Raw genomic sequence first — 15,748 nt, forward strand, 5'->3', positions numbered from 1 at the left:
GTAATGCATTTGAAGAGCATTCTTCAAACATCATCCAGGGTTTCTCTGATGCATATTACTACTCATGACTGAGAACTGAGTGTATGTGAAAACAAGAAGTTTGTGAATGAATTCAAAATCTCTCTGATATGAAACCACCAGATTTTTCAACACCAATATGAATGGAATGTATTCATGCTAATTCCCATAATATTTACCAAAAGAAAAATCTCTTCCTCTTGGCTTGAAACTCAGACTGGACCCATTGGTTTGAGAATTGGTTTGAACATCTGCTGTTTGTGCTTTATTAGGACCTGTAAAGAAAGACGTTACTTGTATACGTGCAGAGAGCAGAAGCATGCTTCATACAGAAGAACAACACATCCAGCTTGATCACCAGAGAAAGATTAACTTCTGAATCAAGACTGGAATTAAAAAGCTTTCAGACCTTCTTCCAGGATCGTAATTAAGCATTTGACAATTGCTCACATCTGTCATTGCTCTGCTCAGGACTACATCAGTTCCCACATCTCTGCTTGGAATAAAAGGCTCAAGCAAACTGTCAAACTCACACATTTTACATAACCATCATGGCACAGAATCCAGTATTATTCAGAAATGAAAAATAAGATCTTCTATACTGAAACGTATCCGCAGCCCCGAAATGATACTGGGTTTGTTACACAAGGTGCAGACAGAAATCAATTCCACAAAATGAAAACTTAAAAGAACAGGGTAAAACAATTACAAGAATAGAGCAGGAACGTGTAAGAATATTTTATTGTATTTCTTCCTTACCTTCTTCAACAGTAACTTCTATCTCTGGAACCTGTAAATTGCTTGCAGGACTTTGTAACCTCTTCGAACTCTTTGGATTTGCTGCTAGAAATCAAGATATTATAAGCTGTAATGCACAAACACTCTACGCTGTGTAGCTTGCACTGCTAGCAAGAAAACTAAACTACATTTTGAAAGTTCTAACAGACTAACCTGTATCTGCACTAAGTACAGCTTACACTGTAAAAACGGAACAATCCAGGCAGCAGCAAAATAAAAGCTGTAGAACTTGGGTAAACAGTATATTCTCTACTGGAATAGTCTTAAGTAAAGGAAAAAAAAAAAAGAGAAATATACTTACATTCAAGCAATTTTTCTTAATACTAGTAGATTCAGAGGCTACCCTGCTAGTTCACCTTCAGTAATGACTTTGTTTGCAACACCGTGTTTTCCTACCATAAAGATCTCTGTCTGCTAAGGATGCAGAAAGCAAATGCTTATGAATCTACAGCAGCACATAATACTTAACTATTTACCTTTAGTGTTTAATTGACTAGCCAGTCTTGATGGCAAATAGGAGGCGACAAGCTCAGGCCTAAAAATTGAACAGAATACAATTCAATTCCATATGCAAGGAAAATAATACAGAAAAATATCCCAAATTTCACGGAATTCTGTCAGATTCAGATGTATGTAACATTCCCTTTCCACAGTAAGGTTCTGCCAGAAGCATTTGTGACTCTCCATCCATAAGGAGAAAAAGCCAGAAAAGAAAGCTACACGTTCTGCTCTAATAAACAAACAAATGAGGAAAGAAAAACAAAATGAAGCTTCCAGGTACAGTGCCATTTTTTTCCCCTAGATCCACGATGCACAAAACACAAACTGTGCATTTAGATTTCCTAAGGAAGTCGCACGCTTTCATGACATCAATTTAGATGAAAAATCTCCTGCTTCATGGAAACAGCACTTAGCTGGAATTTAAACCCTTAGTTTTCCGAGAAGAAAATTAAGCAACTTCAAAATCAGGAGGGAAAGTAACTGAATTACCAACTTACTTCTTAACAACAAATTTGATCTTGTTGCTCCCGCGGACAATTCTTTCCAGGCGTGGAATCCCAAACCACGTGGGACTCCGGAAGGGAATTCCTTCTGGCAAGCCTTCCACATACAAGTACTCAGGGTTTGATTCAAATACAGGATAGGGAACTTTCACTGCCTCTGAAAGCCCCAGAGCTGAAGCTGCAAATGAACATTAACAATAGTTTGTACACTTGAATGGGAGGTATTCTGACTCCAGTGATTTTAAGAAGCTTGGCTTCCAGAAGTTGTTCTGCTCAGGGGTAACAAAGACAACCGCCTAACCAAGAGAAATGTGTACCCTGATTTTCTATTATCTTATGTAGAATATTCACAAATGAAGCCTTTCTCCACTGTGCCACAGATAACATCTCTTATTTAAGCTCTTATTTATTTGTGCCTAATATTTTCTTCTGGCAACTTCTTACATCCAAAAGCTTTCTGCGTGCTTATCCTCTCCATCATACAGCTGGAAAAACTAAGGGCTGGGATGTTGTCACAGAGTCATCAGTGTAAGTTATTGGGATGGGTCAGTGGGCAGTACGTGAGAGAAGTCAACACCTCCATACATCCCAGCACATTTCTGATGTCTTAAGTACAGTAGAATTGAAAACACCTTTTACAGACCAGTTTTAAAACACAGCAGCTTTATAAAAGAGTTAATTTAACATTTCACTTACCAAATTTCATATTAAATATCTCTTCTACTTGCTTTCTTAGCTTTGTGATCCTGACATTCCAATCTTCTTTGGCTGAGAACAAGAAACAGACAGAGCACTACTCAATTCTAGATAAAGAGACATATTTGAACACGTTTTTCTCAACCTGATGAGTAGACAAGCACACAAATAGACAAGGACATGCAGCAAATAATGACTATTAATGGAAGCTTAAATGATACATGGAACTCTCTTTATATAATGGAAAATCTCTTTAAATGTAGTTACAAATTTCAAAGTTGTCCAAAGTGGGAGAACGTGTTTTTCAGAGCAGGATGTCTTTCAGATGCAGGAAAGAATTATTCTAGTGGGTTTCCAAAGATAGAATTAATTCCAGTGTATAACACCCTTTACAACAGAAGACAGGGATTTAAAGAGTGCTTTTCTGAACATTTTTATTAGCTTAAAAAAATCATCTTCAATCCTGTTTTTTTTTTTGTCACAAAGAAGTCAATATAGGAGTGCTGACTATTGGTAGCTTAGATGAACAAAAGATGCTCTTAGCAGCCAGAAAATGCCTATCTTTTCTGGCAAACAGTGCCAGATTCTTCTAGAAGAGATGTTAAGGCACATGTGAGATGAAGGAGTGATCTGAGCAAACCAGCACAGCTTCACTAAGAGCAGACTGTGCCCAACCCATCTAGCAGCCTCCTACGGTGCAGCGACAGCATCAGTGGACAAACAGAAATGCAACACATGTCATGTACCTGCACTTGTGTAAGGTGTTTGATATGGCTCCACACCACGTCCTTACCTCTAAATTGGAGAGATATGGATTTGTAGGCTGGACTATTTGGTGGATAAGGAATGGTTGGATGGTTGCAGCTGTTGTCAACAGCTCTACCTCCAGGTGGAGGCTGCTCAGGAGTGGTGTCCCCCAGCAGTCCATGTGAGGACCAGTATTCGTTAACATCTTTACCAATAGCACAGGTGTTGGAATCAAGTGCGCTCACAGCAAGTTTGCTGAGGACACCAGGCTTGGGTCGGGGCAAGCCTGGATATGTGCACAGACTGGGAGGAGAACCTGAAAGAAGCCCTGAAGAAAAGGGCTTGAGGAAAAGCTGACATGAGCCAGTAGTATGCAATCACAGCCTGGAAGGCCTGGAGTGCTCTGGGCTGCATCAACAGAAGGGTGCAAGCAGGCTGGAACAACTCTCTTACACAGACAGACTGAGGGAGCTGAGCTTATTGAGCCTGGAGTAGAGAAGGCCTCTTTATGGCATTCCAGTATTTACAGAGAGATCATAAAGAGGAGTGAAATCAACTTCTACTACAGGTAGATAGTGGGAGGAAAAGGGGCAAGAGCTTAAAGCTAGAAGAGAGGAGATTTAGATTAGATGCCAGGGGTAAGTTTTTGACAGAGCGCGCAGATGCCCCATCCCTGGAGGTGCTCAAGGCCAAGCTGGATCGTGCCCTGGGCAACCTGATCTGGTGCTTGATCCAGCAGTCAGCATCACAAGGAGGGGGGCTGGAACGAGATGCCCCTCGAGGTCCCCTCCAACCCAAGCCATTCTATGATTCTACAAGTCTGATTTTTTTTTTTCTCCCCCTGCAGAGAACTCAATACAATTGGTTCTTCAAGTCAGACCTTGATTATCCAGAGAAATGTGTGGGAAAAAGCCTAGGACCCTCTGGATCTCAGTCTGTGTTATTACTACAAGCAGATTCACACTTAAAAAAATAAAAAAAACCACCAAGATCTGGATTATACACTTCTGTAGCAAGAAAAGAGCATTCTGCTGTCTCAGGCAAATAACAATAAAAACATCACATTAAATTAATCTGGATTCTTTCCCTATTCCAAAAGCACTTCTGCTTTCAAGAAGTCATTAAAATTCCCTCACAACAGAGGCTTGAAGAAAAGCCCAGCTAAATTAGCTGTGAAATGCTAAGGAACTTCAGAGCTTTGCATCAGAGCAGGATAACAACTCCAGCTCTCCAGGGCTGTGCATATGATCCATTTCAGCTACTCAAAGATAGCTGGAATGCACTACAATTCAGAAAGCCATCTATTTTCATGATGATCGATGTATTCTGTTCAAACCTCCCAAGAAGCACATCATGGCACACATCACAGAAGGATCACTTCTTGAGAAGTGTTGTAACGATCCAAATGAGTTTCCACACCAATCCCTTGAGACCACACCAATGCCCCTTAGAGACAGCACCTGTCTTGCCTGGTGTGTCTGTCCCAGGTTGAGTAACTTCAGGTGAACTGAGAGTTAGCAGCTCTGGCCTGCAAACAGAAAGCAGATCATCTATCCATTCTTCACACAACGTAAGCAATGCATGCTTTTTATAACATTAAGTGAAAAGTTGGGATCCTTCTGATGAGCATTTTGCACTCGTGGACACGCTACCAAAATATTTTGGAAAACTTGTCAGGGTTGCAAATACTCAGTTTAAAATGCAGAATATTTCACGTGCCTGTTTGGCAAACAAAGACTGAATGCTTTGTGACTGAATGAAAGCAGGTGGTTGATTACAAAAACGGTGTTTGTTTGCCCTCTTTAAAAAAAAAAAATAAAAGATGAGGCATTAAAACAAATGTTTACCTTTTGATTACAAATTTTATTCTGTTGCCCACTTGAATTATTTTTTCGAGGCGAGGGATCCCATACCAGGATGGACTCCTAAAAGGAATGTTCTCAGGCAGACCTTCAACGTAGAGGTCAGCAGAATGGACCTCGAATTTCTGGTATGGAACAGCTTTAGGCTCAGTGCTCCCCAAGGCCTCAGCTGTTAGAACAGAATAAACCCATTAACTGGACAGTCTGCCATCTCTATCTGTTAAAAACAAGCTTCATTCAAAGCTACAAAACCTCCACATCACTGCAAGCATGAGTTTAGAAGCTGGTACAATGCAGGATATCTGAATCCAACAGACTCCAAGTCTCAGCATATCAAGAACAAACTTCTACCAAACTGCATTATGTTGATATTGAGCAGCCACATTGCCAGACATTATTAAGGGCTTCTTCAGTAGAGCATAATACAATGGTTTTATCCAAAGTTTTAAACCTGCTATGGAGTAACACGTAATATTTTAACCCAGATTTATAAAATAAAATGGCCAACTTCATAAAATTCATAAAATCCAGAAATGTTCAAATTTTAATGGTATTGCATTCAACTTCTTTTACTAATAATTTAACTAGTTGTATACACAGAGTAATACTACTTTTTTTTCCCTCCAATCAGCTGCTAGGATTATGAATAATCAAAGGTGCCACCTATGAAGACATTGACACAAATGACTGAGAGCAACCTTCAAGAAACACAAAACCACAACAGTAAACAACAACGCCGTGCTCACCAAACTTCTTACAGAAGAGCTGATCTACCGCCTTTCTCAGTTTGTTGATTTTGGCATACCACTCCTCCTTCACTGCATTTTAGAATGACACAGGCAAAAGGAAAAATAAAAATAAAAACATTCCCTAATTACTTGGTTATATTTTCAGTTGGACAGCTGAAGCAGCACGCATTCAACAATATAAAAGCAGTGCTTTTATATTCCTTCAATCCATAGTTCCCATTTGGAGGTGGGATCAGTTGGTTGTTTTGGTGTTTTTTCCCCATTTTAATCATCTCAAATATCACCTTAAAGCCATGCACACAACTTGTTTTCAAGTTTTCCTTAAGCACCGAACATCCACAAGCAAGCTTTCACAACAGATGAGGTATCATTCTGCTCCTAGTTGTGCACTCATGGTGAGCTTCCTGAATCTATTTCTCTACTGTTTGTGTACAATACCTCTTAGAATCATAGAATGGCTTGTATTGGGAGGGGCCTCAAAGATCAACCAGCTCCAACACCCATTAAATTACATCCAATGATTTGAATTTGATTGCTTAGAATAGTGTCATGCATATGAATAAAGAATAAATGACAGGAAAAAATTGCTAGATTTCCAAACTACTTGCAGGATCTGAAGACTTTATTGGTCAACTGCTATCACTCTGAAGCTAAAGATAATCCAGAACAAGAAGAATTATTTGCAATTATTGCAGTAAAAGCTGGTTGTAGGCATCGCTAAGACCAACAGACAAGGAGGAAACCATATGGCAATCAACCTGCACATCTGAAGACCCACCTCCTGCAGCTGGTTTGTCCACTGGTGCATCTTCTTGAGTTGAATTCAAAAGCTCGTGCCTAGAAGATTTAAGATCCATGCTTCAAAAGTGATACAAACTGGGGTAAACCAGAAGTTACAGCCCTTAGTTACAGCCTCTCTAGCAGATACATCTAGCAAATAGAAGTCACCACTGAAGGATCAAAAACAGTAAAGAGATATTAAGATTCATAATATTACATTCCAATTAACACTGAAATATGATCAGAGCTGGGTGAAACTCTCCTGACAAAAATATTTCTCATTCCTGACACTGACATCCACCATAACAGCCATAACATTTCATAGTATCAGAGACTGAAATCATCTCTGAGGTCTAAGATGCACTTACCAGTCAAAACTATCATCAGAGACAAAGAAGAAAACTGAAAAGTTAACCTTTAAAAACAAATATTTACAGCAGACATTTCTGTTGGACAATCACAGCTGCTTTTATCCATACCAGAACACCACATTTTTTTAACTATGGCATTTCTCAGAGTTGTGCTGCTCTGGTTACCATACACTGCAAGACTGATAAGCAGTGTAAATGAGTTACTGTTACCCACTAACAGAAATCTGACCAGAGCTGGCTCCTGTACTGTATTAATATTAAAATCTCTGCACAGTGGCTGATTTTAAGTGAGACAAGAAGCAGAGCTATGGCTCTCCCTCTTTTCTTTTCACCTGCAAGGCTGAGGTGACAGAAACAAAACATAAAACCTTTCAAAGGTGGCATGCACAGAGGCAAAGGCTGCCACTTCCACTGATCCTGAGCCTGACCATTGCAATCAGCACATCCCTACCCACTTCAAAAGCTCCTGGATAAGGCCCTACAGCCCTGCACACCAGTACAATGCCATCAATACCCATCTCTGGTGTGAAACATTGCATGTCTGAAGTGACAAAAGGCAAATAGCCAGGCACTATCAAATCCGCACATCGTCTACCAAAGTGGCACGCGTGGCACTGCAGTCTCTCCCAGCATATCCTGAATTCACTAATGGGGTTCAGGCACCCCAAAATCCCACCTGCCTTTGTAGCAATCACATCAGGGTTCTCCTAGAAAAGACACTGAGGCGAGAAATGAGAAAAAGAGAAAGGAGCCCAGAAGATGCCACAGAGTTAAGATGTGAGACTCAGAGACAGATGATATCCTGCCAGGGTGAGAAGGCAGGCACCTGGGCCCTCAAACAGTTCCCATGTACATGTAAGGTCTGTCTTCATGTATGCTACCAAATGTACTTCATGGTAACATCAAGGACACTGTATGCACACACACACACACACACACCCCCCTAAGTCCTAAGAAGCAGTCACTGTTTTGGCCTCAAACTTGTCCTGGGAGATGCTATCTACAGATACAGACCTTTACACCATTGCAGCAAGAGAAAAATAAAAGCACTGTCTGAAACTGAAACTCAGGCCAGGATCTTCAGAGAGCATTAAATGTGCCTAAGTCAGTGGCTTCCAGTGCATCCTACAGCTGCTGAGACTAAAATATTACAAAGTGATCTGCCCATGATAAAAAAGCCTCTAAGATTTAAGAGATCCATCCAGATCTAAGCCACCGCTGTGGTGTTCTGCTGATCTGATAAGCTGAATTTCTCATCTCAGCAAGCCTGAAATAAAAACTACTCATCAATACTGCAAAGCAACGCCTCAGCAGAAATCAGCGTGGAAACGCGCGAAGATGACATGAAGCAGCGTGGACTGAAACAAGAAAGAAGAAAAAAAGTATAAAGCAGGGACGAAACCCACAGGATTCCTTACTTTTTAATCACAAAGCGGATCCGCTCCTTCGCTACGAGAATCCTCTCCAGACGAGGAATGCCGTACGTGGACGGCCGTCTGAAGGGAATGCCCTCCGGCAGGCCTTCCACATAGAGGTCTTCCACGTGGGACTGGAAGAGGGCGTACGGGACGGACACGGGGCCCTTTGCTTTTATGGCCTGAGCTTTAAGAGAGAAGGAGAATGAAATAATTAGACCAGCTTGTGGCTCTGCTGCTCTGCTGTTATGGGTTTATAAAAGTTAGTCATGTCTTGCTGGGGAGGAGGGGGTCTGTTCTTATTAAAGTTCTGGTGTACTTTAGAAATGCAAGAAATCACTACAGAACTTCATAGTATACTTCTAACATCACCCAGAAAAGTTTTGCCCTGCTAATGAAACCTTTGAAGCCAGTGAAAAAACACACAATGGCTTCTCATAGCACTGGAAAATAACCTCAGGGTATCTCCTAAAGTTACAAGGACCAGATCACATTGATACACCTACCATCACAGCATCACAGAATGGCCTGGGTTGAAAAGGAGCACAGTGCTCATCCACATCCAACCCCCTGCTGTGTGCAGGATCACCAACCAGCAGCCCAGGCTGCCCAGAGCCACATCCAGCCTGGCCTTGAATGCCTGCAGGGATGGGGCATCCACAGCCTCCTTGGGCAGCCTGTTCCAGTGCCTCACCACCCTCAGTGTGAAAAACCTCCTCCTAATATCCAACCTAAACCTCCCCTGTCTCAGTTTAAAACCATTCCCCCTTATCCTATCACTATCCCTTGTAACAGCCATTCCCCCTCCAAAGTACCCTGTCCAGGTACCAGGCTGCCACATGTTTTAACAAAAAGACATGACAGTTTACAAATACCAAGAGCTCTAATCTCTTTTTACTCACAATGGAACCTTAATTTTGCAGATCATGCAACAAGAATTCCCTACCAGCATCTGATTGGTCTGCAAATAGTTTGGAACATCCTGTTGTTCTGCTATGGACATCAGATGTTAGAAATTACGTGAGGGGAAAAATATTAACAGATCAAAGAGGTGCCCTCTTTGATAATGCAACGTGTTGCATGCAGTTATGTTTGTGCTTGCAGCACGGAACTACTGAAGGCACTTTTTCAAGCAATGGGAAACAGCATATTTGCACGGGTTCACATGAACTCCGAAGTTCTTACGTGCAATAAAACAATCTAGTTTTTAAAGGCATATGGATAACATACCCTTTCTACCACTTATAAATGATGAATTCAGGTGTGTTTACGGCACAAAAGGGGAAGCTTTGAAAAAACTGCCTGCATTTTGGTCTTAAATTCTGATGAGCATGAAATACATAAGTTCCAGAAAATCATGAAGAGAGTTGTGTTTCGACCACAGTTGGCTCCAACTGCTAATAATAAGATGGCCAAAACTACAGCCAGAATGTCGTTCTGCAAAGAGATGGACACACAGACCAAAGAAAACCTACCCAAACATGACTGTCAGAGGAGATGTGGGACAACCACCAAATGCACTGCTGTGTATCATCCCAGCCCTTCACTGAAGCAGCTTCTTACTGCAGTTATGTACCTTTTCTAAGAAATTCAAACAAAACCTGCAGCCCTGGAGGCTGTTGTGGTGAGTTGTAAGGAGCATAACAAACCCAGAGATGAGTTGCAGCTGGAAAGCAACATTCGTGAGTAACAGTTGGCCACGGGGGGGAAAAAAAGCAAGGAAAGCACTAAAATCTAGATCATTCCTTCAAAGGTACCAAAACTTCTTTAAATAGCTACAACTGAGGAGGTTTTGTCTTTTTAATTATTTCTCCTTTTTAAGCAGGAGTCCTTACTTCACTTCAATCAACAAATGTTTCAGCAAATACTCTTCAATCAACCAATGCAATCAGTAACACAGCCTGCAGAGAGGCTCCTTAGATTTGCAAGCTTTTGCAAAGAAATCCCATTGAATACAAGTTTCAATTTAGCCTATATTTGTGAGACACTCTTGTATTTATACTATAAAAAGTATTTTTATTCATTCTACACCTAAACACCAAAATAAATACATTTTCAGACAAGTCAGTAGTAATGTTTGACAGCAGCTGACATTGCTAGAATGCTTTAGAACTCCAAAAGCCAACAAATCTGAAAAGAATTCTGAACATCCATAACTCATTTAAGTAAATAAGAAATTGCATGCCCATGTAGATAGAAAGAAATGGAACCTGGTATGGAATTGGTTCATGAATCAATGGACTGTCATCTACAGGGGAAAAGGCGATGGCTTAATACCAAGACCTTAGACAGAAAGTCAGGAATAGCTCTCCCAGCAGACTCCACAGGAGATCTTTACACTGGATATGTGCAAACACCAACATGAAATTTAAAGCAATGCACAGAATTCCTGCAGCAAAAGCAACAAACAGAAGCAACAAAACAACTTGAGCTGTTTTCATTCAGTGTGAGCTGCCTCCAATGGGCTGTTCAAGTGTCAGCTGATGGTCACACCTGAAACATGCAACAACTCTGACAGACCATAAGCTCCATTCAGAGAACACTTCCACTTCTGATGGCAAAAGCACCACTGGGTATTTTGAAATTTGTACTGCTGCTGTCTTACTTGGTGATATGTGGACACAAAAGATGCCAATGTACAACACCCAAAGCCATTCCAAAGTCTAACACACGTGCTTCTTTTTTTTCCCCAGGATATGCTTCACTGCAAGCCAATCATGATCAGAAAGTAACAATCAATGGTAACCAATCCCCAAAGGCATTCTCTAAGGTTATTTTACTTAAAGATTCTGTTTAATTACCAAAAAACACTGAGTCTTTCAAACACAGGTGCCCAGAACATTAGCATACTGGAGCTATGCTCCAGGAAACTGAGCATAACTGAAAACTGAAATCAAGTTTTGCACTCCAGTGCCAAACTTCTCTCATCAAAAAGGCTAATGCCCACTGTTTTAAGCCCTCTAGTAACATTTTACTCTTTGGTGCTAGTCTGCTTCAGAGCCACCAACAACACGTACACAAAAATGCTGTGATTTCCATTGCCAAAGGAACAGAAACAGTTGTTTTAAGAGGATTGTGACACATACCATATTTTTTCTCAAACAGTTCTTCAACTTGCCTTCTCAAGTCTGTAATTCGTGCGTTCCATTTATCTGCAAAGAAAAGAGGACAAGTCAGACTGCAGACAAAAACGAGAATCTCTTGTAAGACCTGTTACCACTAACAGAAACATGCAGCGTGCTTTTATTGCTCATCTACATACAGATTCTGGCAATACTAAACCTCAAAATACATGGATAAAATCCGAAAGAATAAGATGTTTAAGATTGCTTCCCAAACTTGTGTAGATCTTAAATCAAGGTTTTGTTTGTTTGTTTTTTAAAGAAAACAAAACAAAAAAGGACAAAACCCATGCTAAACCAAGTCCCAAACTTTTCTTTGATGCCTCAGTCAGCAGCTCTGACCACCATTAGGTGAAAAGTCAGTTTGCAGCTGCCGTTGGTAGCTGTCTGAATCCAGGGCCTGAACAGCTTGATGAAGCTGACAGTGAGCACGTGAACTTGTTTTGGTGTTAATCCATACAACTACATGGATCAGGAAGCTCTACGTCTTCCTCTTCCTTAATCCAACATTTCCCTAAGTCCTGATTTTGCAAGACCTCCTCATAAATCCTACTTCTGAAGGAAGATGCAAGTTGCAAGACAGAATTTATCCAATTCCAACTGTGTATTCCCTGGAAAATTGGATTAAACGCCAACACATTAACGTCTTATTTTCTGCTCATGACAGAGAGCATGCAACAGCATTTTCTGCTGAACTGCAGGACAGTGGATTAACAGCAACTCTACCGTAAGAGTCAGAAAGATACAAGCCAGAATTTATTGGGTTGAAGGGAAAACCCTGTTTCAGTGCATAGAGCTGCTGAACACATGGACAGTCCTGAGACAACAGTTTGTGCATCTGTGAGGATGAGAACATGCTACTCAGCACAACAGATTTGCTGGTTGCCTTTACAGCTCACAGTGCATATCAAGGAAGACCATCTGGACACATTCCTGATCTAATGCTTGTCATCCTTCACTTCAGTAGCACATTCAGTCTGATTTTCTTGCACAGTAAGTCAACCGACAAAAAAACTGACCAAGCACTGGCATGCCTTACTCCAGCACTGTGAAACTGCCTAATACCTCTTGATGAAACAAATCAGAGGGAAATAAATCTTGAATTTTTTTTTCTTACCAAAATTGAACTCTCTCGCTTTTCTTTTCCCAGTACTGGCAGCTTCAGGTGCTGCCTCAGTGTTCTTAGATCTCTTGTTAGGGGGCAAGTAGTCTTCATCATCTGAAAGAAACATGAAAATATCACAGCTTTACCATCCAGAGAACTGATGTGCAATGTTGGAACTGTTTGAATTTCAAGCCTTAATACAAACATTGATCCATGCTTTATGAGAGCTTCACATTTTGCAATAAATTACTTGAGTAACTCTAGAAAGCTGCTGGCCTGTGTGGGAACAATTTGTGTGAGAACATTGGCACAAAGCAGAACACAGGAGAAAAAAAAAGTCAAAGCTTCTTTACATTTCCTAAGGAAAACAATATTGTGTTCTGAAACAGCTGGTCATCTCATGATCACACAGTGACTATGTGACAGCAAAAGAAACAGCAAATGAATTGTGCACATACAGACTAGATTTTGTATCCAACTAAAAGTACCCTTCCACCAACAAGCACTGACAAATAATGCTTAAGTTCAATACTGAAGACCTCAAAGGTGCTAAAGTCAGTTTAAAATCAATGCAAAACTGATGAACTTTGGTGAAATTCATTAAACAGAAGGTCTGCCCTAGCCAAAAAACATACAAGTGGATGCAGACATCTGTGACCCTGAGGTCTTTTTTAAGCAAGGTGCTACTCAGCCAGTCAGCTCCCACCCCACAGCACTGGCTTCTCTACAAACCCACAAGTTCTTGGAAAACTCCAGTCACCAACACTTGCATATTTGAATGAGAAAATGGTTAAAGCAGACAGAGAAGTTAATTTCACGTGTAGAACAGCACACGCCCAGGTCAGCGTGCATATAGTTTAGTTAGAACCATAGAATCACAGCATGGTTGGGCTGACAGGGACCTCACAGCCCACCCAAGTCCACCCAATGCCACAGGCTGGTTGCCCCCCAACCAGATCAGCCTGCATCTCCAGTGATGGGGCACCCACACTTCAACGGGCAGCAGTGCCAGGGCCTCACCACCCTCTGAGAATAAGAATTTCCCCCTAACATCTAACCTAAAACTCTCCTCTTCTACTTTAAAGCCATTCCCTCGTCCTATCTCTATCTGCCCACGTACAAAGTTGCTTTCCTTCCTGTTTGTGAACTCCTTTAAGTACTGGAAGGTTGCAATGACATTTACCCACAGCCTTCTCTTCTCTGAACAAGCCCAGTTGCTTTAGAAAGTATATTATCACACATTAGGAAGTACAGTATTACATACTGACATAAAAGCCCTACAAACAGAAACATAGGAACTGGATAACTTACCTTCCAGGGTGACCTCGACCTCGGGATCCTCACGTGTTTCTGAAGGAGGATGCTGGGAGGAATCTGAAGGGGAGAAAAAACAACTTCTGAACTTCTGTTTGGACACAAACACTTTTAACCAAGCACTCAACGATTTTCTGCTTTAACTGACACCTGTCAAGAAGCTCCCTGACTCACTGAAATGTTTCACATTTACAGCATGCAACAAAAAAAAGGAGCAAAGCTTTCTTACCATAAGCCTTTAAGCAACTCTAGGCAGGGATTATACATGGTAAATCACATGTACAGCAGCACAGAGGGCTGGCATTAATGACAGGAGGAAATTCCTTACTCTTGGCTTAATAGGATTAATAGAATCATAAATATTTTTCTCTTAGCTATCAAGGATTACCAAAAACATAAACAAAGCCTGTGTAGCCCTACAGATGATGCATTTCTTTATCATTTACACAGATTCAGAGCTGTTGCACTACGATGGTTTCCCACAACAGGCTCCAAAGGCCAACAGTGAAAATGAAAATGCTTGCATAGGGGCAGCCTGTACCAATACAGTAAACAGGATTAGGCCATCAGCACCTGGTAGCAGAAAGCAATTTGAATTTAACTCCTAGAAAATTTAACAAAAGCAATGTCAGTCATCTCAGTAACCACTCATAGCTGTGCATGAGGGAAAACATTAACTCTTCTGGCAGAGCAACACTGTTTGCACACTTTGAGGACTATCTTAGCTCAGGTTTCTGTAAGCTCTATCACCCCACATCACTTTGTTGGAGGGACCCTTCTCTCCTTTCCATACGATGCCATGTGTGGTAGAGGTCCAGCAATACTGAGATACCTTATCTGGATGACACAAATTATGTCAAACGTATCATCAGGCATAAACACTAAAGGCTTGTGGTTGCTTTTTCCCCCCAACACAGTATGATCATGGTGAGGTATTTTTTTGATCTTATATCCTTGTATCAGGTAATAAGGTAAATAAACACAGGTGCTAAGCAGCAGCATCCCTTACAGTTCTTAATGTTGTCACTCTCTGGCACTGCCATTCAGTTTAACTTTCTGATTACTGAATTTCAACAGTGTTGTGCTCCACACTCACCCAGTCCTACTAAAACTAACAAGCACTTGGCAGCTATATCCAACCTGGGCCATTCCATGCACGTGGAAGTTTTGTCTCTCCCTCATTCAGGAAAAGAGTGTAAGAAAACCCTACTCTGACACAAAGTGCCACACACAGCATCTATAGCAATGAAATGCTACACAGGCAAAAATAAAGCAAAGTCAGATTCTCAGCCATCGGCTATCACTCCCTACAATCAGGCACCAAGGGCTCACAGCACTATGCTTTGGAAAATACAGTGCCTAGACTTCCCTTTCAAATAAGCAGTGCTAGCTGTGCAGCCAGCACGAGAGCAGAGAACTTCATTCTCCTGTATCAGGAGAAATGCTGTTAAATTTCATGTAACAGCACCTTTAAGTGTGGTGATATGTATCTTCAAAGCATGAAATGATGAGACTGGGAAGACTGAATACTGCTGCTAGCATAACTTGGTCTTAACATCCAAAAAATGCTTACAGCTTAGGTTTGAGAGGCAGGAGTTTAGAATGTTGGGTGATAGGCACCTTACAATTATAATTCATTAATTAGAAGCATGGCAACTCCCATCACGACAGTAAGCCACAGAGCACCATGGTTTGGGGGATTAATAATAATAATAATAAATACAAAAAGGCAACCATGTAGAAAGAACACTTGGAGAAAATGTACAA

At 41.1% G+C, this 15,748-nt stretch overlaps 1 protein-coding gene across 7 annotated transcripts in view; it reads right to left on the bottom strand.

Moving 5' to 3' along the window:
- Positions 1–15,748, bottom strand: part of GTF2I (general transcription factor IIi) — a 51,789-nt gene that overhangs the window by 14,132 nt on the left and 21,909 nt on the right. For 5 of the 7 annotated variants that reach the window (XM_042879511.1, XM_042879509.1, XM_042879507.1 and 2 more), the window contains 13 exons: positions 13,979–14,041; positions 12,680–12,781; positions 11,527–11,592; positions 8,444–8,627; positions 6,653–6,711; positions 5,872–5,943; positions 5,111–5,294; positions 4,724–4,791; positions 2,517–2,588; positions 1,815–1,998; positions 1,293–1,351; positions 778–861; positions 198–293 (listed from right to left, as the gene is read on the bottom strand). In XM_042879511.1, coding sequence (XP_042735445.1) covers positions 198–293; positions 778–861; positions 1,293–1,351; positions 1,815–1,998; positions 2,517–2,588; positions 4,724–4,791; positions 5,111–5,294; positions 5,872–5,943; positions 6,653–6,711; positions 8,444–8,627; positions 11,527–11,592; positions 12,680–12,781; positions 13,979–14,041 — 1,293 coding nt within the window. The remainder of the gene's footprint in view (positions 1–197; positions 294–777; positions 862–1,292; positions 1,352–1,814; positions 1,999–2,516; positions 2,589–4,723; positions 4,792–5,110; positions 5,295–5,871; positions 5,944–6,652; positions 6,712–8,443; positions 8,628–11,526; positions 11,593–12,679; positions 12,782–13,978; positions 14,042–15,748) is intronic. The other 2 variants (XM_042879510.1, XM_042879512.1) reach the window with 2 other exon arrangements.

Source organism: Lagopus leucura, unplaced genomic scaffold (assembly GCF_019238085.1).
Source record: "Lagopus leucura isolate 7727_CA_CO unplaced genomic scaffold, USGS_WTPT01 Super-Scaffold_100024, whole genome shotgun sequence".
Classification (NCBI taxonomy): domain Eukaryota; kingdom Metazoa; phylum Chordata; class Aves; order Galliformes; family Phasianidae; genus Lagopus; species Lagopus leucura.